Source organism: Grammomys surdaster, unplaced genomic scaffold, assembly GCF_004785775.1.
Source record: "Grammomys surdaster isolate TR1022 unplaced genomic scaffold, NIH_TR_1.0 313, whole genome shotgun sequence".
NCBI classification, from domain to species: domain Eukaryota; kingdom Metazoa; phylum Chordata; class Mammalia; order Rodentia; family Muridae; genus Grammomys; species Grammomys surdaster.
Genome location: NW_021604732.1, coordinates 4,300,666 through 4,324,893, shown reverse-complemented (window position 1 = coordinate 4,324,893; position 24,228 = coordinate 4,300,666). Strand labels below are relative to the sequence as shown.

Sequence of the window (24,228 nt, the reverse complement as noted above, 5' to 3'; positions counted from 1 at the left end):
GCACATCTGGCCCTCTCTGGCACACACGTGTATGTGCACATGCACATAATGCACATAAACAATAAGGTACAGTAAAATATTTTAAAAACAAAAAACATTAACATCTGCTCATATACAGAGTAAATCTGGAAGGTTACTGAGTATACGAACAGCTGTCGCACAGTGGGTTTCACATGCTAGTGTCACACAGTAGGCTTCCTATTCACCAATGGTCCTGGCTAGGGAGCTGCTGGTAGGTACTACCTGTGGGTGGCAGGAGCAGAACTCCTTTCTCTGCACTCCTCTCTGAGCCTCATCCCTCCAGGAAGAACAAAGTGTGCAAACTTTTTAGCCTTAACTCTCAGGGTTGGGTTATTTGGGAGGTTTACATGGTTTAGTCAGAGATTAAGAGCCTCAGAACAGATGGCATCTCGTCGAAGTGTGATGATGGGTAGGCAGCCTTTATCTTGGGTTTTATGCTTTGCATATAGTGCAGAATACTCAGTATCAAAAACCTTTGAACAAGAAGCTGTGTGAAAAGCAGCAACTGACTTGTTGCTACTACATTGAAGTAGACATTTAAAAATCCTTTCTCTGTTCCTTAAGCCGTCACAAATGTGATTAAGAACTGTAGAGGGTTATTTATTTTCTGAATCAGCCTTAGGGAATAAGTATTCCGAGTTCACCATGCAAATATGTAATTATATCGAGATGAAATGAAAATCTGATTTAAAGTGTTGCTCGAGAGTCTTTAGACGTCTTCAAAAGCTGTGATATCATTCTTAATTTTTTCATTTTTACATTTTTGGTATGCGTGTGTTTGAGAGAGAATGAGAACACATGTGGGCACACTGATCTTAGAGGACACTTTGTTTTGAGAGTTCTCTTATTCCACTATGGTCTGGGGATCTATTGCAGGCCATCAAACTTGACAGCAAGTCAGGCCCCATAGCATCCTCCTTCTCCTCCTCTTCCTCCTCTCTTCCTCTTCCCCTCCTCCTCCTCCTCCTCATCATCATCATCATTTGGTCCGAATGCTCAGGGTAATGCCATCTGTTCCCCATTTCAGGTCAGTTAGTGGTGTGCACCTTGTGCTCCTGTGTCATGAAAACGAAGCAGATCTGGCTCTTCTCAGCGCACATGCTTCCTCTGCTGGCTCGACTCTGCCTCGTCCCTCTGGAGACCATCGTCATCATCAACAAATTTGCTATGATTTTTACAGGATTGGAAGTCTTATACTTTCTAGGGTCTAATCTCTTAGTACCGTATAACCTCGCTAAGTCTGCATACAGGGAGTTAGTTCAGGTAAGAGTGCTGGGCACACATGGGTCAATACTTTTCTCTGTGAAGACTGGTTCATTTTCATTCTGGCTGTGGCTGTGGGGACACTTTGTCACAGCCCCTATTCTCACTGGAGGAGGCAGTGAAGGAGCGAATCTGTGGATGCAGAGTATTTGGGTTTGTGCCCCAAAACTGCTCTTGACCTATATGACCTTGGCATAATCACTTCTCTCTACTTTCTGTAAAACAAAGCTGATGATCCCATAGCACCATCCTCTCCTCTGCTTAGGGTAGCCGTGAGATTTGGATAAGCTCTGGGTCAGGCAGGCGATGTGTGCTATGGCTTAGCTAGTATAGTAAAGACAAAAATAAAAAAATACCTGACAGGCAATCCTTGATTTCTCTTCTAGACCTACTGTGTCAGTGGTGTCTTCCCTTTGTTTACCTAGCCTGCTTAACCTGGGAAGCTACACAGCTTGGGGTTGCAGAGTGATAGGTCCCATTTAGCAGCAGTGCCAGAGGCTGGCACACAGAATGTGGTGCTTATAATTGTCTTTCCCCTTACTTTGCCTTTGCTCTAGGACATGTGATCCCAGGTTAGACATTAAGAAGAGAATTGACCAATTGATAAGCTTCATTGTAAATGAAGAGTGTTGGTCTGGTTTCTCTTTCACCTCTTGGCTGTGTGCGTTACTTTCACTTACAGGAAACTCTCAGATGGACCAAATTAATACTCCTGGGGGAGAAGTGCTATCTTGTGCTCTGCCAGCAGACCTATGGGTACTATTCCCTAAGCCCTGAGCCTGAGTCTGCTCTTCTCTCATGCTCAGTGATTACTGTAGGTGGTCTCCCCGAAGTAGAACACTGCTTAGCACTGAGCTAGCTGCCTCACAGCGAAGGACTGTGCTTGTATTTAGGATGCGTCATCTCAAGACCTGCATTTTATCTTCAGATCTTTATGGTGTGGAACAATTCTAAATTATAACAGAGTAGCCATTTTGCAAACCTTTATTTACATCAAATATTTAATGGCCATAAGACAGTGCCTCTGGTTTTCAAGGTCATGGTGAGATCTGCATGGTTGCTGTGTGGTTCACACGTCACTAGGGTGAGATGGGTGAACATAAATTACAGGTTATAAAATTTATGACCTGAGAATTGCATAAGCAAGAAATGGAAAATGTCAGGCTTTTAAATGATGTGTTCGTGATTGGAAAAGCAGCAGCCTACTGTCTACTTTGGATACGTTGGCTTCTAACAGTCATGTTCCAACTAGTTAAACAGTTTACTTAAATATTTTCTAAATGGGAAAAAAATAATTTTGACCAGATTGTAGAAAAAAATATGTTTACTGATGGAGAATTTAAATTAGAAAAATCACAAATGTGAGGCTGGAACAATGGTCCCTGCAGTTGACAGAGCTTACTGCTCTTCCGTAAGATCTGGTTCAGATGCAACACACACATGGTGGTTCACATACCCGTAATTCCAGTGCCAAGGCATCTGATGCCCTTTGTAGCCTCTGTGGATCCCTGGGTACACATGGTACACATACACTTACACAAGCACACACAAATACACATAAATGTGGGGGGTGGAGAAGTGGGGTCTGGGAAAATAAAGAAGAATAGTTAGAAGTGAGCGTGAGTGTGTTTTGATACTGCACTTCCAGCTCTATATTTTATTGAAATGCCCAGGCTTCACATCAAGAGATTCCTTTGGCTGCTGGGTTAAGGATTTGTAGGCCAGTGGTGCTGGCTCACTGGGGCCTGGGGCCTCAACAGGAACTCTAGAAACTTGCTTACAAGTCTCATCTCAGATGTAATAATCAAGAATCCATTCAGTAATTAATGATTCCTTCTAATGAGATTTGTGAGAAATGTTATAAACTGACAAGCTTTGGGACTTTTGAGTTTAGTAGCTTTTAGAGGTGTAAACTTTTCACCTGATATCGTATTTGGCACACCAAATATAAGGTGAGAAAGGTGCATGGCGAACACATGGAAAGAAAGAGAATTGGTTTTTCTGTGGAGCAGACATGCTGAGAACTTCTCTTTGCTCCTCTGTAAGGAGGACAGCAGAGAGGAAGTACTCCATCACAGCTGGGACATTCAGGAGGCAACCTTGAGCAATTCCTTTATAAAATTTTTATTATTTTATGTATATGAATGTTTGCCTGCATGTCTGTTACGCATCACCTGTCTGTATGATGCCTTTGGAGGCCAGCAGAGGGCTTCGGATCCCCTAGGACTGAAGTCACGGAGCCACGGAGCATTGTGAACTGCCATGTGGTTTTGGGAATCGAACCTGGGTCTTCTGGAAGAGCAGCCAGTGCTCTTAACCTCAGACCCATCTCTCCAGCCCCTCTCCACCCTCCATTTTCGCCCACTCCCCATTTTCTTAATTAGTATCTTGAGGAGACATGATCATAAACCAAGTTTCTTCAAACCCACCATTGAGGTTGCTTAGTTTTCAATCCAGCCTTCTCTCTCAACCCTTGGGGCAGTGTGTTGTCACCGATCTGTGCACACATACCATGTGTGAACAGGAATGTAAAATTCAGCACATACGAAATTGTGCTGCCTACTGTGTGTCCACCTCTGAAGGAGTCTAGTGATAGTAGCCCTGTGGGAGGAATGAGCTCTGTATTTTGTAAGTACTTGAAATCTAAAGCAGCCTTCTCTCTCCTCTTCAGGTAGTAGAGGTGTATGGCCTTCTGGCTTTGGGAATGTCCCTGTGGAACCAGCTGGTGGTCCCTGTGCTCTTCATGGTCTTCTGGCTTGTTTTATTTGCTCTTCAGATCTACTCCTACTTCAGCACCCGAGATCAGCCCGCATCCCGGGAGAGACTTCTCTTTCTTTTCCTGACAAGGTAATCTACGCTTGGAAGTCTGAGAACTTGGTCTGGGAAGTCAGGTGTACAGACTACTCTTAGCAATATCACAGGACTGTGTTTAATCAACATGGGATTTTCAGCTGTGTGGGGCTTAGGTCTGGAGTGAAGGGATATGTGGACTGAAGTAGTTTGTGTTCAGCTGCCATGGGGATCAGGGTACAGCAAGTGTTTTGTGGGTATGTTATTTAAATGATAGTCCTGTTCAGTTTTTAATACATGCCACCTGCTAAATATTTTTCTTCCCGTTTAGTCTTTCTAGTACTCTTGAGGGACAGGTACCTTTATTGCCATTTTCTATCTACAGTGTGGAGATTGCAGGAGAGCATCTTCCTGGTGACACTGTGACAAGAGGCACAGCTGCCACTCAAGCCAGGTCTTGGTTCAGCACCTGTGCCTGTTTTGTGCACTTGGACCATATCTGCATATTCATCATGTTTTGCTCAGTATTGAGTTAATAAAATAATTGGTAGAATGATACATCCTAGAGCACTTTCCTATTTAGACCCTGCCAGTGACCAGCCAGACATCCAGAGTAGACTGAGGCAGGCATGGATAGGTGGCATCGGCAGCTGCAGGGGGCAACAGTTGCTGTTTGGCAGGTTTTCTCTTCCTTTAACTCTTTGCTCTTCTAAAGCAAAAAGCCACAGGGTTCTGGTAGTTTGACTCCTGCTGTTAGCAGCAGGGGATTAAGAAAAGAAGTTAGTTACTAGGGCTCCTTTCTCTCTGGCTCAAGGACCCCTGGCTAGCCAGATGAGAAGCTCAGAGTTTTTTAAAACTTTGTGAACCAGAGAGAAAAGAAAAAAGAAAGAGCAAAGACACACATACTGGGTGAAGCTGAAGAAAGCTGTACCATTGTTTTACTGTGGTTCGTAGTTTTTATACTTTCTCAGGATAATTGATCACATGGCTTTCTAAGCATTTTTTACATTCCATGAGTTCATAGTAAGTTTAGGGCAATAATTCATGTCATAAACCAGCAGAATTGTTTACACATCTTTCCATTAAGACCAGTGTCTCACTAAACATTATCTGTCTTCTAGACCTATAAGTTCATTATAAGTTTAAAGTAGTAATTTTTATGGCACAAGTTAGCACGGTTTTGTCAAGAGACAAATCACCTGTCTTGTGTCTTATTATTTTGAAGTTTTGTATAGACAAACCAGTCAACATTTTATTTTCTATCCTTGCACCTACAATAAATTGTTCATTCCCAGTTTATGACCTTTAATTACCAGATAATGGTCTCACACCTAACCTAAAAGGAATGTTTTTCTTGATTGTAAATATGTTCCAAGCCTTCTTCTCCTAGTACAGTTAGCCCTTGACACATGAAGATTCAATTTAGGAATTCTATTAAATCAGTATCAGGAATTATGAAATCACCAATTCATCTATATAGCATTAGTATATGAAAGTACATCTTGATACTGATTCTACAAGAAATCTGCTCAATAGGGTGGACTGATGCCCACGAATCATTAGACTGTGACAGGAAAGGCACCTCAGCAATGAGAAGCAGTCCCGGGGTAAAGTTTCTAAGGACCCTACATTTCTCAGAGCTCACCCATCACAGCCAATGCAGAACAGTGGACCATCTCCAGAAAACTCACTTGCTTGCCTTAACCTTTCCTTGATGGCTTGTGACAAGCCCCAAAGAATTCAGACACTTTATTTTCAGGATTTAAGGTTGTTCGTGTATGTGGGGGTATGTGCACATATGTGTTCGTATGCACATGCAGTAGAGAGTCCTGGATGACCTGTTGCATCATTCTCTGCCTTATTACTTTGAGACAGGTCTCTTGCTGAACCTGGAGCTAGGCTTGTAGCTACCATGACCTAGTGGCCGTCATCTTGTCTCTGTCTCCTTCTCTCCTCAGTACTGGGATTACAAGTGTACACAGCCACACCATGGGTTTTAGGCGGGTGCTGGGATCTGAACTCAGGTCCTCATATGTGTGCAGTAAATACTCTTACCCACTGTGCTGTCTCTTTGACCCTAGGTTAGGAGTTTTGTTTTGTTTCATTTTAATTCCGGTGTGTCATTTGAGTTGTGTCATTTGAGTTCTTTCCCACTGTGGTGTCTATTACGAGATTGACTTTGAAATGCCCAGCTCTCTCTATATATAAATGTTCATTCCTGGTTTGCTGTCTTATTTATTCATTTATTGAGTGTGTGTGTGTGTGTTGTGTTGTGTTGTGTTGTGTTGATATGAATGCTTTGATGTACATTGTAAAAATTAGGTATTTTAATTATTAATAGCTTTTGTAAACAAATATTATCAACAAAACCAGATATATTTTAATGACCAGTTCAATATTAAATAAGCCTAATGTTTATTTTTATGTTATCAAAGTTTGATTTTTAATTTTTAAAATTGCAACAGTATTTTAAGGATCATGAACTCTATTCCTGGTTATGCTCGCAAAGTAGCTGTTGAAAGTTAAATTCTTGTATCTATACCCAAATTAAATAAAAATTTGTGGCCCCCATAGCGTGGTTGATACTCCTGTTACTGTGGGGTGACTGGGTAGTAAGGAGGCCCTTGCTTAATAATGATTGGTCAGGTAGGAAGTTCTACCTAGAAGTATACCTACCTGAGAAGTATAGTCTGAGCTAGTGGAACAGCCAACAGTTGCCATAACAACGTGCACATAGCAGGTCACTTTGGAATATTTGCCATCGTGTGAAATTACATGGCTCTGGAGGTATGGGCAAGGCAGTTTTTTAAATTTACTGCACTTGAAGGTGGTAGATAATGAAAAGTAAAGGCCTTGCTGGGATGTGGTACTGCACACTGGGTATTTGCTGAAGAGGTAGGAGACTTCTAGTTTACAATGGTAGGTGGTAAAGATGGCTTAAATTATCTATGATAGCCAGGCATGATGCTATTCTCTTTTAATCCCAGAATCTGGAGGCAGAGGCAGGTGGATCCCTGTGAGTTTCAAGCACCCAGGGCTATGATGTGAGGTCTTGTCCCAACAAATAAGGAAGAAAGTTAGCAAGCAAACACCTAGGGCTGCATGCTGACAGATCCTGTCAGAACAAATCTATATAACCAACAAAGAGGGGGTGGGCCAAGCAGTCAGGGCTACATAAGTGAAATCCTGCTCAAATAAGTAAACAAATAAATAAAGCAAAATGAAAAACTAACTTCTTTATGGGGTGATGGGTGAAGCCACCTCAGGTTTGGATCTGGGATGGTTTCTGATGATCTAACCAAACTCTGGAAATGTAAAGGCTTAAAATGCTGTTTACCACAAATAGAGAACTCAGCCTCCCTCCCTCCGATTTTCCAGCATCGCCGAGTGCTGCAGCACACCCTACTCCCTTCTGGGCTTGGTCTTCACGGTGTCCTTTGTTGCCTTGGGTGTTCTGACACTCTGTAAGTTCTACCTGCAGGGATATCGAGCCTTCATGAATGACCCTGCCATGAATAGGTAAACTGTTCACTTACCATCTGAACCTTCTATACAGTAATAATCATGAATGTCTTTGAGTTTTAGAGAAAATGGAGTTTTTAAATTTTTGTTTCTTGGCTGGTTAGTTGCAATATTGGGATTGAAGTACTGTAAAAAACAGTAACTAAATTACAATGTAGAAATGCATTTTAATTATATGTGTATTATGATAAATATTGTATATTTTGCTTTTCTAGATTTTGAGAATTTTGAAAGCTTGCCTTCCCATTTGAAACACACGTCCTCCTGTTAAAATCTGATTTCTGTTTAAAGCTTTCTCCCAAGGGCTTTTTGGTTTTGGGGTGTGTGCTTGTGCGTGTGCATGTGCTTGTGCGTGTGTGTGTGTGTGTATGAACAAAATTTATTAAGACTCCCTGAGCTGTCAAAGGATAATTTGTTGAGAATTAACAATTCTCAAAGGCGGCACAAATAACCTTTCTGCCTAGCTGAACATCTTTGGAGAAAATCCAAGATGCAACATTGTATGTAATTTTGTTCCTAAAAGTTTCAGTCTGTAATTTAAATATATGTGCATGTGTTTTGCCTGCATGCATGTCTGTGTACCATATACATACATGTCTGATTCCTAAAGAGAGGAAAAGAGGGTATCTGATCCTGTGGAACTGGAATAATAGACAGTTGTGAGCCACTACGTGGGTCCTGGGAGGTGGACTGTGGTCAGTCCTCTTAACCACTGAGCAATCTCTCCAGCCCCATTTGTAAATGTCTTCACAAAGGTACAGCTAGGATCAAATCATCCAGAACCTTGATACCCAGTTATTCTGATTCCTCTATTGGATTTTTTAATACTTTGCTCAAATAAGATCCCATTAAGACCCTTGTTGCACTTGACTGATCCATTTTTTATGCCTCCTTAATACTTAGATTCCTGGTGTGTCTTAGATTTGCTGGGTGCTTATGTGGTGTTAGAGAGTGTATCCTAGGATTCACTGCTTTCTTATATCGTGTTTTGATTTTTATGTAGACCATCTGTAGGATTGCTGAGTTGACAGGTTTGTGCATTGTACCTCAGTATTCAGTGATTTATTAGCACGAGTTTTCCAGACAGATTTACGTATGTTTTCAGGTCAGTGTGCTCACTTTCTTACGCTGCAGTGTGCAGTGCTGTTACATGTGGAAGGATTTTCTAACACAGCTTTAAAAATGGAAAACTAAGCCCATCATTTCTCATTTATGTGAGTTTTTTTTTAACCAAACCAATTGGATATTATCAAGTCTTGTGGCTTGGTATATATTATTCCATATGAAAACTGAATTGCAAAAAGATTTGTCTTTGTGCAGTTTCTTGTCTTTTTAAGGGGATATTTTCTTCTCCAAGATGGTGAAAACAAAAACATATTTTATTTAGTATGTACGTGTTTATGTGTGTGTGGCAGAGAGACAGAGACAAGGATGAGCATATACCTGATGCTATAAATTTTTACAATCCATTGGCTATCTATGAGGAGCAGAAGGATCTGTCTCAGTGACAGTCTGCTTAGGAATTGTTTATTTTATACATTCTTTTCTTTCTTTCCTTGTATCCTGAACCAACAGCATGCTTTTGAACACATCAGGATGCGAGTAAATCAATGTGTGCCACTACACTGATGCAATGCGGCATGATGTTACTTTGCATATGGATAGGACTTCAGCTTGAAATGTCAGAATAGCTTTAAAACTATGTAATCAGCATTCAGGGCCCTTGGAGTACCGTCTTGGAGTTCAGCGATGGTTGGAATATGAACTTACTTCTGCACATGTCTGCCGTCAGGGGGATGACGGAAGGAGTCACTCTGCTGATCCTGGCAGTGCAGACGGGGCTCATAGAACTTCAGGTGGTCCATCGTGCATTCCTGCTCAGCATCATCCTCTTCATCGTTGTTGCCTCGATCCTGCAGTCCATGTTGGAGATCGCAGATCCCATTGTCTTGGCCCTGGGAGCATCTAGAGACAAGTAAGGAAAACCCTAATCGTTGATTCAGTTGATGTAGTCTCTTCCCACATACTGCCTATAGCTCGAGGGATGGACGCAAACTTGCTATTCAGTGTCTTTGTGTGTTGTTTGTGTGTTATATTTGCGTTTGCATGCATGTGTGCATGTTGAAGCCAGAGATGGATGCTGGGTGTTTTCCTCGGACTCTGTCCACCTAATTGACAGATACAAAGTCTAATTGAGCCAGAGCCCGATGATTGAGTTAGTATAGTCTTGCCTTGAGCAGTCTAGACTCCATCTCCTGAACCGTGAACATAGGCAGCCACCCTGCAGGCTTTGGTATTGGACTTTGGGGATTTGTACTCTGGTCCTCAAACTTATTGTAGCCAGTGTTGTATCTACTGAGCCATCTCCTCAGCCTTTCAGGGTATAAGAGCGCCTAGTAAATGTATGGCATGACGTATGATTGTATCCTATGTAATGCCAGTTAAAAGGGGCAAAGCATTAGGGGAAAGTGCAAGAGAAGAAGGATTGGGTTCATAAACACAGGTACTTAGAGAATTCCAGCTCCTTTCATGGTCTTTTAGGAAGTTGCAACATATGGGCAGAGGGTCTAATGGAGATTTTTGATGCCATATGGGACCAAATAAAACTGGGAGCTGGATGTGTGTACATCTAATATTAAGAAGAAGCTTAAATTATATTTACTTTTATTATTTAACAAATACTGTTTATTCTTCTGTGAGTTGTGTCATGTTTGTGGAAGCCAGAGATTGATGTCAGATCAGAGGGTCTTCACGAGTGAGCGCATGCCTGTCTATCTTTTGTGTACCTGGCTGACTGGCTGGCTGTGTGTCAGGTTGACACTGGGTCAAGGACTCTTACTTAAACCCAGAGCTCACTGATTGGCTGTACTCCTTGGTTGCTCAGCCCCCAGGATCCTCTTGTCTCTCCATTGGCTGCACTGAGACTACAGACCTGCTGCCCCAGGTGTTAGCCAAGCACTCTAACAGCTGAGCTGGTGGAGCGGTGGCTGTAGCTCTAGACATTTTTAAAAGACCTAAAACCCAAATTGTCATTGCTTCCGTATACTGCTTTGCATGCCAGGAGTATCTGGCTTAGTGGTAGAAGACTTCCTTAGACTGTTTGGAGACTTTAGATCAGTATCTGGCACCTAAAACAAACACACAAAACTAACAGTATTATTTTGGTTTGTAGTTCATACAAAAAATTCCAGAAAAGACTGGTTAAAATTGAGTATCAGTATTTTTCCCAGCATTCCACCCACTGTTTGTTGATTGGTTCTAGAACTACATTTGAATTTGTTGCTTGGAGGTAGAACTGTGAGGGCGGAGTAACGAGAATTTTTAAATCAGTTTTGAATTACAGCTGTCAGCTTTGCCTGAATGCCCAAGTCGGCTGGGGCAAACATTTTATGACGTCCTCTTATAAAACGTACTGTGGCTGTAAAAGTCAGTTTCCTGTTGCTCCAGCTCTTGGCTATGTGTCACTTAGTCTCAGTGTAGTTAATTACAGTTACTGGGGATTGATTTTAAAGTTGGAGATTTCTCCATAAAGCATGTCAGGTGTTTAAGGGTGGGCTCAGCTAAAAAATCATTGCACAGAAGCAGATGGAGAGCCTTGCCTGAGGGTCTAGGCTGTCACTGGAGTTAGTGTCTGTGTCAGTATTACTTGTGGTTGCAGCAGCATTCCCTGAAACAGGGTTCCCTCCCTCTTGGCTGTGGGAGGAAAACAGAAGTAGACCATTGGGTACCCTGACTCTGCATGTTCCACCCTTAGTGGTTTATAGCAGTAGAAGGACTCAGGTAGCTATAGTGAATGGGAAAAGCCATGAGAAAACCCTAGCCCACCACGAGTGACTCCAGAACTCAGGAACAGCCATTGTCCCCTCACCACGGTGGTGAGGAAGCAGTGTGTGAACGGATTGACTATAAGAGACTCTTATGACTTGTCCAGGAGTCTGTGGAAACACTTCCGTGCTGTGAGCCTCTGCCTGTTCCTCCTCGTGTTCCCTGCGTACATGGCCTACATGATTTGCCAGTTCTTCCACATGGACTTCTGGCTTCTCATCATCATCTCCAGCAGCATCCTTACCTCTCTCCAGGTGAGCCTCACAGTGATGCTGAGCCTCCTAGTTGCCTCTAGTTCTTCTGAGATGAGTGAGTGGGTTCGGGCAACCATCACTTTGCGTTTTTTACTAGAGCATCCTGTATAGCGAGCAAAGTGTGCTATGAAAATGCTAGATAAACTGTCTTGTGGTCAAAAATGTCTTTATGATTACAAGCTTGAGGTTTACGTGTCATGAGATACTTGTTTTAGTAAATGTTACCTAAACCAGCGGTGTTACATTTGTGATAATGATAAAAGCCTTTTGGTTTACTTTTATTATGGTGAAAAAGGTATTTAGAATTAGCCATCTGGACTGAGTTTAGGTGATCCCAATTTTGTTGGCAATATCTACATCATCATAGTCATGAGCCAGCTACAGACCCGCCTTCTCTCTGTCCAGACTGAGCATCAGGGCCATAGTGCGTTTTCTCAGCCGGTTTGCTGGCCCTGACATTCCGGTGAACATGTTGCACTGTGCCTTCCATCTTCTTCCTGGCTGACTCAGCACTGGCTCACCAGAGCTTAGTGGTGACAGAACACTCAAGCTGTGTCTCCTGGGCAAGCTTTCTTCTCCAGCCTGTTAGAGCCGCCTTCCCGCACTGCCTACTTTCTTGGCTTTGGGAGGGCCTAGAGGCCTCCTTATTGGTTTTGATGTCATCATGGCAAAAGTGCACAAAAACAAAACCAGCAACAACAGAAAGATGTAAATAAGACTTTTCCTTTTTTTTTTTTTGAAATGGTAACAATGCAGGGTTGTTATATAAATCCTAAATTGACAAAAAAAAAAAAAAGTAACACTGAAATATCTTAGAGCTTGTTTAGAATGGGCTTTTCAAAGTAAATGTCTACTCAAAATACCCTTGTAATACATTTCTATACAACTCACATATGCACACACATGGTGTGTGCTGTGAACATGCATAACTAATGTATGTACCACACAGACATGTGTTTTGTACATATGAACAGAATCAATCCCCCCTATGTGGCAAGCTTTTTGTCAGTAAGAGGTAAGAAGCAGCATAGATCTGGAAGCGATGCTTTTCGTCCTCCTCCTTGTAGAGGTACAGTGTGGGAGAGACAAGGAGTGGACGGATGAGGAACGAGGAAGGTCAGGGAGAACTGGTAGGGTTGGGTGGGCCTGACTATCACCCACCCACACACACAACCTTCAGTGGGCACCAAGAGTGTGTGCGTTATTATTTTAAACTTAAGGAGAATGTTTTTCTTGTAATCACATTCTTTCTTTATGTATGTACTACCTCCTCCCCAGGTTCTGGGAACACTTTTTATTTACGTCTTATTTATGGTTGAGGAATTCCGAAAAGAGCCCGTGGAAAACATGGACGATGTCATCTACTATGTGAATGGCACTTACCGCCTGCTAGAGTTTCTTGTCGCCCTCTGTGTGGTGGCCTATGGCGTCTCAGAGACCATCTTTGGAGAGTGGACCGTCATGGGCTCCATGATCATCTTCATCCATTCCTATTACAACGTGTGGCTTCGAGCCCAGCTGGGCTGGAAGAGCTTCCTTCTCCGCAGGGACGCTGTGAATAAGATTAAGTCACTCCCCATCGCTACGAAAGAGCAGCTTGAGAAGCACAACGACATCTGTGCCATCTGTTACCAGGTGACCTGCTCAGTGGGAATCTGTTGGATAGGTCAGGGGGGTAGGCCATGGGGACTGCAGCATGCACCAGTTTCAGTGTAACTTTCCAGACATAATTAACTTCTGGATTGGAAAAAGGTAATGGGGCTCACAGATTAGATTATTGAAGACCTGATCCATTTTAGTTCTAAGTTCAGTTTTAATGCAGTCTTTCAAGTTCTAATTATTATTGTTTTCAACATTATTGCTCACCCATAAATAAAGGAAAAACAGGTTAGGTGTATTTTATATTTATTACTGACTACACACACAGACACAGTGTTCATGTGTATGTGTGATTAAATATATCCTAGCAACCAGGAGTCAGCAACTTCAGAAAAGTGCTGTGCCAAGATTTTGACTCTTCCTAATATCTTCTGGGTGGGGAAGAAGTGTCCAGACTTTATGGTGGTGGTGAAATGAGTGCTGTTCTCTATCAGAGACTTTTAGTCCTGTAGGGTTTGGGAAGTGTTGATACTAGCAGGCTGTAAGAATCCTGCTGAGAATGGACAGACTGTCTGCCATCCGTACAGCACTGGCCTAAGACCCCAAGATAATGGTTGCCCTCTAGTACAAGTGAAAGATAAGTCATCTCGGAAATGTATACAGTTAGAGTTTGCTCCCCAGTCACCTGTCAGGGGGACTGAATTGCATGTTTAGCATTAAGCTGGAGGTGTAGACAAAATTACCTGGCAACAACTGCAACCAGGCCCCTAGTAAAATCACTGGGAGTGTAGGCTGGTGGCAGACAGCCATAGATAGGGGCAGTGTGTATGCAGAAATGCTTTTCCTCCAGGGCTGTCTTGTAGTGCAGATGCTGTGGGTAGGTGGGTGTTTGTGTGGGTATATAAAACTACCACGATACGAATCTTTTCTCATAGTAACATAAAGCTTCCACTTTTTAAATGAGTTCTGAGAACACCTTTTTGTGTGCTAGCCAACCGTTGAGTGCACTGAGAAGGAGTATGGCCCCAGGCCTGTCCCTGTCTGTCCTTCTCTGTGCTCCTCACCTGGAATCCATGTCTTTTGTAGCCTCTCTGTCCTCAGGGCCCCCCAGGGAAAACCAAGTTTGGCACAGTCAGCTTGTGCAGCCATGTCTGCTCGCCTGTGTGGGGGTCCGAAAGTTCCCTTTGCTGTCCCTGGTGTCACATCACTTTTTTTGAAGTGCTGGAACTACCTGCTGCTCACACATGGAACACAAGAGTGGAGTTGCTTAGCTTCCTGGCTGCCTGCTTTTGTGTGGATGGCTCCCTGCTTCAGAGTTGCCTCTCCCCTACCCCTTGGGTGTTACCAGCTCTTGGCAAGGAATTTGGGGGATATTCACACTTCCTTGATTGTGGATGTTAAACAGTGGTTGAAAAAAAATCCATGGGTTTTAAATTCCTGTCTTAGGCCGTCCCCAAAAGAGGGTGTCACCGTTTGTCCTCATGTTTGTCAAGCATGAGCTCCTAAAAGTCACACGTGGGATTTGTTCTAAGTACAGATTTATGGTGCAGATTTTCTAACTCTGTAGGTCTGGTACAGCCCGAGAATAGGGTGAAACTCTGAAGAGCGCTGATTTACACAGAACACTTTTAAAATGACTGCACATCGGCCCTGATACAGTTGCCACTTCCTTGCCAACACTCTGGTGTTCCATGGCTGAGTTTTGTCTCCTTGCATATAGGCTCATCGTGGACTAGTCTCTAGCTGCATTGCTGAGTACTGTGGGGAAAGTCCTGTCTGCATTAGATTTCCTGAGGTTGCAGTTACTGTCTTAGAGCAGCTGTTCACACCGTCTCTCTCACCTCGAGCCTAGTGCGCCCTCTATGTCCCATGTTTAGGATCCAGTTTCTTCCTCTTTACTCTTGGCTGTTTCTTCGTCCACAGGGTCTCTTACATTGCTGTGTAAGGGCTCCTCTGACAGCAGCTTTAAGAGCGAAGCCAGATTCTAAGTTCTGTGCTGCAGTTTTTCTGTTTGTGCTACAAAGATTATGTTGAGGTCAGAGCTTGTGGGGGCAGCATGAGAAAGGTGAAATGGGTGACATTTCTGAGGTACCTCTTTTGACCTCTCTTTTAGGACATGAAATCCGCTGTGATCACACCTTGCAGTCATTTCTTCCATGCAGGATGTCTTAAGAAATGGCTGTATGTTCAGGATACCTGCCCTCTGTGTCACTGCCATCTCAAAAACTCCTCCCAGCTTCCAGGACTGGGGACGGAACCGGCTCCACAGCCTCCTGTGGGGGCTGAGCAGAACATTGTACTTCAGGAAGGTCCTGAACCTCCGGACCATGAGAGTCCACCAGGGACTGGGACCCAGGAAGGTTCTGGGGACAATAGTGAACACATCAACAGAAGCTCAGCTAGCCAGGAAGGGGCTGCTGATCTCGGAGAGGATTCTCAGATTGCAAAAGGTGAAGCATGTCCTGTCGAGTCCGCCTAGAGGAGAAACAGGCTTGGAGCTCTGTACCGTGGAGGAGGCCACCCAAGGTGGGGGTTCACGGACAGATCTGAGGAGTGAATGTAGGAGACGATTAGGCAGGAACCTGACATTCCAAGGATCTGCTCCAGGGGTACTCAGTGGACACCACCTGCTCTACACCTCACTTCATGTTGTTGGAGAAATTTTGCAATGTACACTAATCAAAATGTATTTATACATTCTATGCTGATGTTTTGTAGAGGTTTGCCAAGAAAATCTAACCTCAGCAATTTCAGGCATGGCCCCTGATTTGCGAGGGTTAATGAAATCAGGTCTGAGAGCTTGAAAGGGGCTAAGAGGACAAAGATGTGGAGGCCAGTGTGGGAAGATGAAGGCAGAGGTGGGCCTGGCTTGCCCCTTCCCACGGGGCAGGACTGTTCCGATTGTATAGTATGGGTAACGGCCAGCTCTTGTCTCCGCTCCCCTTTCCCTCAGTTGATTAAAACCACCAAATGATTCTGGAGTTTTCTACAGAACCGCAATGAAATCAAAGATGTAGACACATTGACTGTACCCTGAGATGGAGGCGCACGTATGTCAGGATGTGCCTGGGAGGAGGGGCGGGTGTGCACTGGGCCTTGCGGTGCGCTCCTGTCACCTGAGACTCTTGAACTTGACGCTGGAGTCCTCGTTATTTTGATGTATATGGAACTTTTGTTAATATATTGTATACTTTGTTGGCTGCGTGAAGTAAACTAAAACTCTAATGAACACTTTGGAGTCCACTTTAACAAAGGAGGCCAAAGTGGGAGGGGCTTTAGGGCACTGATAAAGGCCCTGGGTGTACTGTCCAATCCTGTGTAATGTTTAATTCTTGCAACTGAATCAAAAGCAGTGTTAAATTATGGCAATGTTTGCATTTTGGGAATGAGTACTGAACTGTATGACCCCACTCTGCAAACACCACTTTGGAAGCTGTTAATACACTTTGCACCCTTTCTTTGACAAGGATGTGTCATATTTAAATTTTTACATTCATCATGGCTTCAGGTAGAACTGGGGAGGGGGGGATGTAATTTTTTATGGGATTTTGATATGAAAAGAAACTAGTCATTTATTTATACAATAAGCTTGGCTCAAAAAAAAAAGTGTATTTCAGACTTGGTATTCCTACTGTGGGATGTGGTTTACCTTTGTTTTTAGTAGCAAATCTGGATGTAGACTGACAGACATAGCTGAATGTCTTAATAAATTTAAATTTGAAGATAACCGTTGTATTCCTGTGATGTGTTTGCCCTGCGGGTGTTCTGTTGGGATTCTACTCCCTACAGTTTATCTTCTCGGGACCTCATGTGTTCCCATCCCACACACTCTCTGCAGATGGCAGAATTCTTGAGAGGTCCAGTTGATTTATTTCAGACAACACGTCTTTGCTGTGTATCCTCGGGTGGCCTAGAACTCCATATGCAGAACGTCTGCTCAGATGACGTAGATCTGCCTGCCTCTGCCTCCTGAGTGCTGGGGTCTTAGACATGAGCCATGACTAGTGAAATATTTTTCATCTTTAACTTGTTCTTTTGAGTTTCATACATGCAAACAGTGTATCTTGATCATATGCACCCCCACTCCCCCGAGGTAACACCAGTATGACCCCTTTCATGTCCTTTTTTTTTTTTTTTAAAGCCCACTGGGTTTAATTAGCAACTTCATGTTGGTCTCATCTTGTGAGGGTAACCATAACCATAGGAAGCTCATGGTGCAGCAGCCGTGGCATGTTCAGGAGAGCATTTCACAGTGCTCTTCATGTCTTCTGCCCTCTGTTCATTGATGGGAATCTTGAACCCTGGTGGTAGCGCGCTCAGGCCTGTATCAGAAGCTCCTGGGAGCTTTGAAGAATGAGGGAACAACACCCCATTTCTGGTCATCACTTCAAGACTACTGACTCAGCCAGCCGTGGAGGCATGTAAAATGTACTTGAGATTCCCCACACCATTCTATTCAGCTCTGTTTAGAATTCTTCCCGGCTTTTTAAGAGCATGTTAGAAACTAAAGCAGATGGCTCTCCCTAGTGGTGGTGAAGTTTCTGTTCTGTAGCCGGGCTGATCTGGAACTTACTGATCTTCAGTGTTCCCATGGAAGAATGTCCATGTTGAAGTAGATACTGGTGTCCTGTTGAAGGAAAACCCTGCAGGTAAGTTTGGGGGTCATTTCCAGCATGCCTACCTCGATTATCAGCACAGAGTACCCGTGTACCAGCTTGCTGAAGCCACTGTCATAAGGAAGGCTTGGGTACCAGGCTCACATTGTGTAACACACTGCCAAGTCAGATGAGCCCTTCAGCAGCCTTTGAACATGAAATTACATCCTTTTAGCCGGGCAGTGGTGGCACACACCTTTAATCTCAGCACTTGGGAGGCAGAGGCACGGAGGTCTCTTGAGTTTGAGGCCAGCATGCTCTACAGGGTGAGTTCCAGGACAGCCGGGGCTACACAGAAAAACCTTGTCTTTTTCTCTGGGCTCCTTCTCCAGCACCATGTCTGCCTGTCTGCCACCATGTTTCCTGCCGTGATAATGGGCTAAACCTCTGAACTGTAAGCCAGCCCCAATTAAATGTTTTACTTTATAAGAGTTGTTGTGGTCACGATGTCTTCACAGCAATAGGACACTAAGCATCTCCTCATTGGAACCACTGCAATGGCTGTCACATGCAAAAGTTGTCTTTGAAGGCCTAGACAGAGGCTCTCTCAACTAGCCAACACTCTGGTGGAAAAAAAAAAAAAACTAGTTCTATTAGTACATGTTTTTCAAAAACTTAGTATATACTTATGACTCTTCCAAACTATTTTCAATGTTCCTTGTTCTGATAACACTGGGATAGTATATCAGATGACCCAGTGGTGTCAGAACTCTCCACCGTGGAGGCTATGGGGATTGAACTCAGGTTGTTAGGCAAGGCTGCAAATGATGTCATCTGTTGAGCCATCTTACCCGTGTGTGTGTGTGTGTGTGTGTGTGTGTGTGTGTTGCATGTGCAGGGTGCCAAGTGCCTTTCGCCACTGAGCCATCTTGCCAGCTCAGTGGTCATTTTTGGTAAAACTTTCTGTATAACAGCACACATGACTTAGGAAGATCTACTAATGTTTAACCATCTAGTTAAAGAAGAAAAAAGTGAGAAGATAAAACTTACTTTCAGTTATACTTAATATAATCAATTCTACTTTTCCTGACCATGCAGCGTTCCATTTTATAGATAGTGTTTCATGTCACCTGTGATCAGTATGCTCAAAAACTTACTTTTTTTTTTTTATCAAATTATGAACCTGGACCTTAAATTTAGTGCTTAGCAATATAATATAAGCCCTTATGCTCATTAACAGGGCTTGCCGTGGTGGTTTTCACTCTCTAGATTTGTTTTTTAGTAATCTAAAGTCATAGAGTCAGCTCTGGAACTCCCAGGTCTGGATTTCAACCACTGGGCTGCATCTGGATCTCCTGAAACCCCTCAGTATCATAGAGTTGGATCTTTCTTCTTCATGCCTCCGCCAGGAGCTGCCATCTGCCTGCAGCAGTCTGGGACTCTTTGCTTTGCTTCCTCTTACTTGGACCTACCAGCTCTATCTCTCTCCGTGCCTTTCTGGTCCTGTACTTTGTGAATTTCCTTGCCTCCCCTTAGGAGCTGCCTGCTAACTCCTGCAGCTTCTAAAATATTGGAACCCTTTCTAAGGCGGAGTTCCTGGTTGTTTCTCCTTGCCCTTTCCTTTCCTCGCCTCCTCTTATGCTGGCTCCTAGAGCCTATTTCTACCCCTTTGGGGCTCCCATCAAGTGGGCAACTTTCTCTGCTCTATACAAGTGTGTGTCTCTCTACTAAAGACACTTCCTGGCTCCTCTTCCTCTGTGCTCTCCTGGCTATCTTTGGCTCCAGCCTGCAGTCCAGCAGCGTTAGCCTCCTCTCTCTTTTGGAGCTTATAGGAACACACTCACACAGTATTCCGTTTTACAACCCTTGCTCTCTTCCTTCACTGACAACAGCTTGGCCTCAGTAAAGATCGATGGCCAAGAAATTGGCAAACTTGATTTCCAAATTCTCACAAATCATAACAACAGTAGTTATGTACAAACCAATAATCCCTAAATATCATATATCAAACTTGCTCCACTTTCTCTACTTTCTCCTCTTAAAAATCTTTTATCTCTATGATTTATCTGTGCTCTGCTTTGAAAAAAAAAAGACCTCAAGATTATGTGGTAAACTCTTATCTCAGAATAATTATAAAGAATTATAATTGCTTGTTGGATATGGTTAAAAAAGTCTATAAAATATATTATAAAAATCTGGCTTTAAATGCATAGCAAAAAGCTTATAATTAAAATTAACATGGATATGTGTGTGTGATTCAACTAGTGTGTGTATGTGTGTGTGTGTGTAACTTGGACTCAGCTCTATATGAATCTGCATGTAACTTGGATTCAACTCTCATTTTAAAAATAGATCATATAGTTCCTAATAGATCTTAGGAAAACATGTTTTTAAATAGCCACATCTTGGCTATTTAAAATCCTATTTTTAAATCCTACATCTTGGTCAATGACCTCATCAAGATGTAAGCAGCCACATAACTGTTAGCCATTTTTACTGAGGTTAAAGTATGTGCCATGTGGTTAACCAACATCTTCAGATGACCTCATGGCATAGAACAACCATTGTAAAACTTCTCAGCCCTAATGAACTCTCTGTTTATTGTTGTATCCCCTTTTAGACTAAGGAAGCAACAAGTCTCAGATATTATGGGTTGGTATGGATCTTTGTGTAATGATAAAAATTTAAGGTTATTATTTTGATACAACATACTATCCATGTGGTTCAGCTCTGGTTTAGAATATATCATATATGATGATTAAAAATGTAAGGTTATAAAGGTCTATTCACATTAACAAAGGCTGTTTTAAGATGTATGTCAAACCACTTATGTCTTTGCTATCTGTTCAACAAGCCACTAGAAAATTTATATAAGTAACAGCATATGTTTGATAAACATATATTTGATAAATCCCCAGAGTCTACACGGGTTCACAGTATGATTAAATGTTTGATTTTTGATACTAGAAAAGCTTTAATCCAAAAATTGCTATTTTTAATGCTCAAACTTAACAGGGATAAAGTTATAAAAATCCTAATCTTATTAAAAAACTACTAACTATAAACTGTTAAGGAATAATTAAGACATGTGAGTTAATAGTCAGATTATAAATGATCAAATTCTTAAATGTGTTCAGAACTATTTTTGTAGTCATGCTAAGTACTAATGTAATTAATTATAAAAATTAGCTTTATTTAGCCTTCTGTACATATTTTCAAAGTGAAGTCTAAAACAAGTAACTAGAAACAAAGTTTGTATATTTATACTATTTATACTTATATGTATAAATAGTATATGTATATTTATACATTTATACTTAATAGATAGATTATTCCCAAACTTTAGAGATTTGCCAAATATAGCATTTATAATGTTTAATAAGACTATATATACTCAATACATAATGGTCTCCAAACTCTTCATAGATCTTCTGAATATGGCACTTACAATGTTTAATAAGAAAACTTCCTGTGATATAGGTGCCAGTTTCTGATTTTGATACTAGAAAAGCTTTAATTCAAAAATTGTTATTTTTCTATGCTCAAAATTAACAGGGATAAAGCTATAAAAATCCTAGTTTTATAAAAACTACTAACTTATTATAAACTATTAAGGAATAATTAAGACATGCAAGATCTTAGATCTCCAAAGAAGATTGTGGGCTCCAAAGAACTCTATCTGGAAGTTGCTTTAAGTGTGGCCAAGCTTGTCACTGGGTAAAAAACAGCCCTTTACCTCTCCCACTGCCAGGACCCTGTTAAATCTGCACAGGCAGGACACTAGGGTGTTGATTGCCCTGATTTGCCTAGACAAGGTAGGCCAGTCCCCTCAAATTCCTCCTCCACAGGATAGTCTGTTGAATCTTCCAGGCCTGGCAATCAAAGACTGATACTGCCCTAGGACCTCTGTCTACAAGGACCACAGAGGAACCTAGAGTAATTTTCCATGTAGCCAGTAAATCTTTTGACATTTTTTTTTTTTTTTTGTTTTTTCGAGACAGGGTTTCTCTGAGTAGCCCTGGCTGTCCTGGAACTCACTCTGTAGACCAGGCTAGCCTCGAACTCTCGAACTCAGAAATCCGCCTGCCTCTGCCTCTCAAGTGCTGGGATTAAAGGCATGCGCCACCACTGCCCGGCCATTTTTTTTTTTTTTTTTTTTTTTTTTTTTGGAAATGTGTAGCCCAGGCTGGCCTCGAACTCGTGATCCTCCTGCCTCTGCCTCCTTCAGCAAATCCTACCGGTGTGCGCCACCACTACCGGCTTGACATTTTTAATAGATTCAGAAGCTGCTTTTTCTGCTTACTCCAGTGAAATTGATCCTACTCAGCTCTCTGATGGTGTGGATGACTAGGCTAATGATATCTTTGTTAGTTTCACAGCAGTGACCAACGCTTCAGCTCGATTCTCAACTCTTCATGTGTAAAAATCAAGTCTTGGGACTCACTTTCCTAGAGCTACTACTGGGTCTAGACACAGTTTACCTTGATAATAGGCTCTAAAAGGAGATAAACATATTTCAATGTAACTTTTTAATATCTCTTTATTTAAAAGAACTCTGTTTACAATGACTGAGTCACCTGTGTCTCATGGATAGAAAAAAAAAAGGTTGTGAAGTTTATGTAAGGTCTGAGGGTACAAAAACTTAACTTGTGAGAGTCTAAGAAAATATCTTAAGATATGTTGATGCAAGTTATAAAGATGTAAGAAAGTGTCTTAATGTGTATAAATTCAATGTATAAAGGTATAAGAAAACAATTTAAGACATGTAAAAATTTAAAAATTCTTCAGATATCTTTCCTTAACTATGCTATTGTTAAAGTAAGACTTCAAAAGTTCAATTTTAACATTAATCAATAGAGTTCGGATAAGCTATTAATCTAGCTCTGGTAAAGTACTGATAATGTTATTATACTCACAAGCTCAAGATTTTAAATTTTCTCTGGTTGTCTTCTAAGTATAGACTTAAAAATGCTTGTCATTGTGCTAAAAATATCTGTCTAATATATATCCAGAATTCTGGATAGAGGAAAGATTGTTCATGATTTTAACCTAGAATCACTTTTGAGTCTTCTGAAAGGATAAAAATTCATAGAGAAACCTCCCCCCCACCCCAATCTAAATTAAGGTTGACAGATTCACAGGCCTGGGTCCCAGGAATTAGCTGGCCACCCAAAGGAAGAATTAGCCAGGGGGCAAGTCAGCCAGGTCATTCTGACAAAGAATGGCAGAACTAGTAATACAGGTTGGCCAAGCCACCCTGGGAAGTGACTGACCATGAGGTAAATGACTAGGCTAAGGTCACATTTCTGAAAAGAATGTATACAGGATGTTACTCACTCTCTAACCTGTTCTGTGACTAGTGGAATCATAGAAACTTTCTGTATACAGGATGTTACTCATTCCCCACCCTGGTTTGTGACTAGCTGAATAATAGGTTGAAACTTTCCAGCTATTGTTATAATATGAGTTACTGTTCCCCTTTTTTTTGGCTTCCACTTTCACCCCCCTGGTTTGCGGTTTTCTCCTTTAAACACCCCTTCCTCCTGAGCCTGGGGGTCGACACTCCTCTGTCTGTGTACGGGACACGAGTCTCCACCCCGTGCTGAATTTGAAATATACCTCTTGCTAATTGCAACAAGAATTGGTGTCTCGGCCGGGCGGTGGTGGCGCACGCCTTTAATCCCAGCACTTGGGAGGCAGAGGCAGGCGAATTTCTGAGTTCGAGGCCAGCCTGGTCTACAGAGTGAGCTCCAGGACAGCCCGGGCTATACAGAGAAACCCTGTCTCGAAAAACCAAAAAAAAAAAAAAAAAGAATTGGTGTCTCGTGGTCTTTGGGTGGACGTAATTTCTCGTGGGGTGAGTGGGGGTCTCCCATCTCAGGGGGGCCTTACACTTCAAGATTTTACTGTGACTCAAAGGCATGAGTCTACTGCTTTTTCTACAATGTGGATTTCAGTACAGATTACAAACAATGGTAATGCTAACATATCTAAAACGTATTTCTTTTTGTAAAACTTAAACATTTTCTTGTAAGCTTCAGGGAATCGGCTTGGGTCCACCTCTCATAGGTCAAACCAGATAAATGCTGTCAATCAACAGCCTGTGCCCCACCTACCAATCCTGCCTGTTTCTGAGAGTGGGCTCTCTCTCTTCCATGGCCTTGGGAATCCCCTCCCCCAGCTACCACCCCTGGGCCTGAACATTTAAAGTGCATACCCTGGGTACAACTTTTTTCCTTAAACTCTTTCACTTTACCTTCTCTCCGTCTAGTCTGGTCTATCCCAGCAGATTTCAAGGCAACTGCACATTGCTCCAGCACCAGTTCCTGGTGTTCCCTCACAATCTGCATCCCAGACTG

At 42.3% G+C, this 24,228-nt stretch overlaps 1 protein-coding gene across 2 annotated transcripts in view; it reads left to right on the top strand.

The window, feature by feature from the left end:
• Positions 1 to 17,001, top strand: part of Rnf145 (ring finger protein 145) — a 44,548-nt gene extending 27,547 nt beyond the window's left edge. For both annotated transcript variants that reach the window (XM_028777656.1, XM_028777657.1), the window contains exons 5-11: positions 1,049 to 1,284; positions 3,956 to 4,131; positions 7,453 to 7,593; positions 9,389 to 9,571; positions 11,528 to 11,675; positions 12,954 to 13,310; positions 15,388 to 17,001. In XM_028777656.1, the coding sequence (XP_028633489.1) occupies positions 1,049 to 1,284; positions 3,956 to 4,131; positions 7,453 to 7,593; positions 9,389 to 9,571; positions 11,528 to 11,675; positions 12,954 to 13,310; positions 15,388 to 15,753 (1,607 nt within the window). In that variant the 3' untranslated portion in view covers positions 15,754 to 17,001. The remainder of the gene's footprint in view (positions 1 to 1,048; positions 1,285 to 3,955; positions 4,132 to 7,452; positions 7,594 to 9,388; positions 9,572 to 11,527; positions 11,676 to 12,953; positions 13,311 to 15,387) is intronic.
• The last annotated feature ends 7,227 nt before the right edge of the window (positions 17,002 to 24,228 follow it).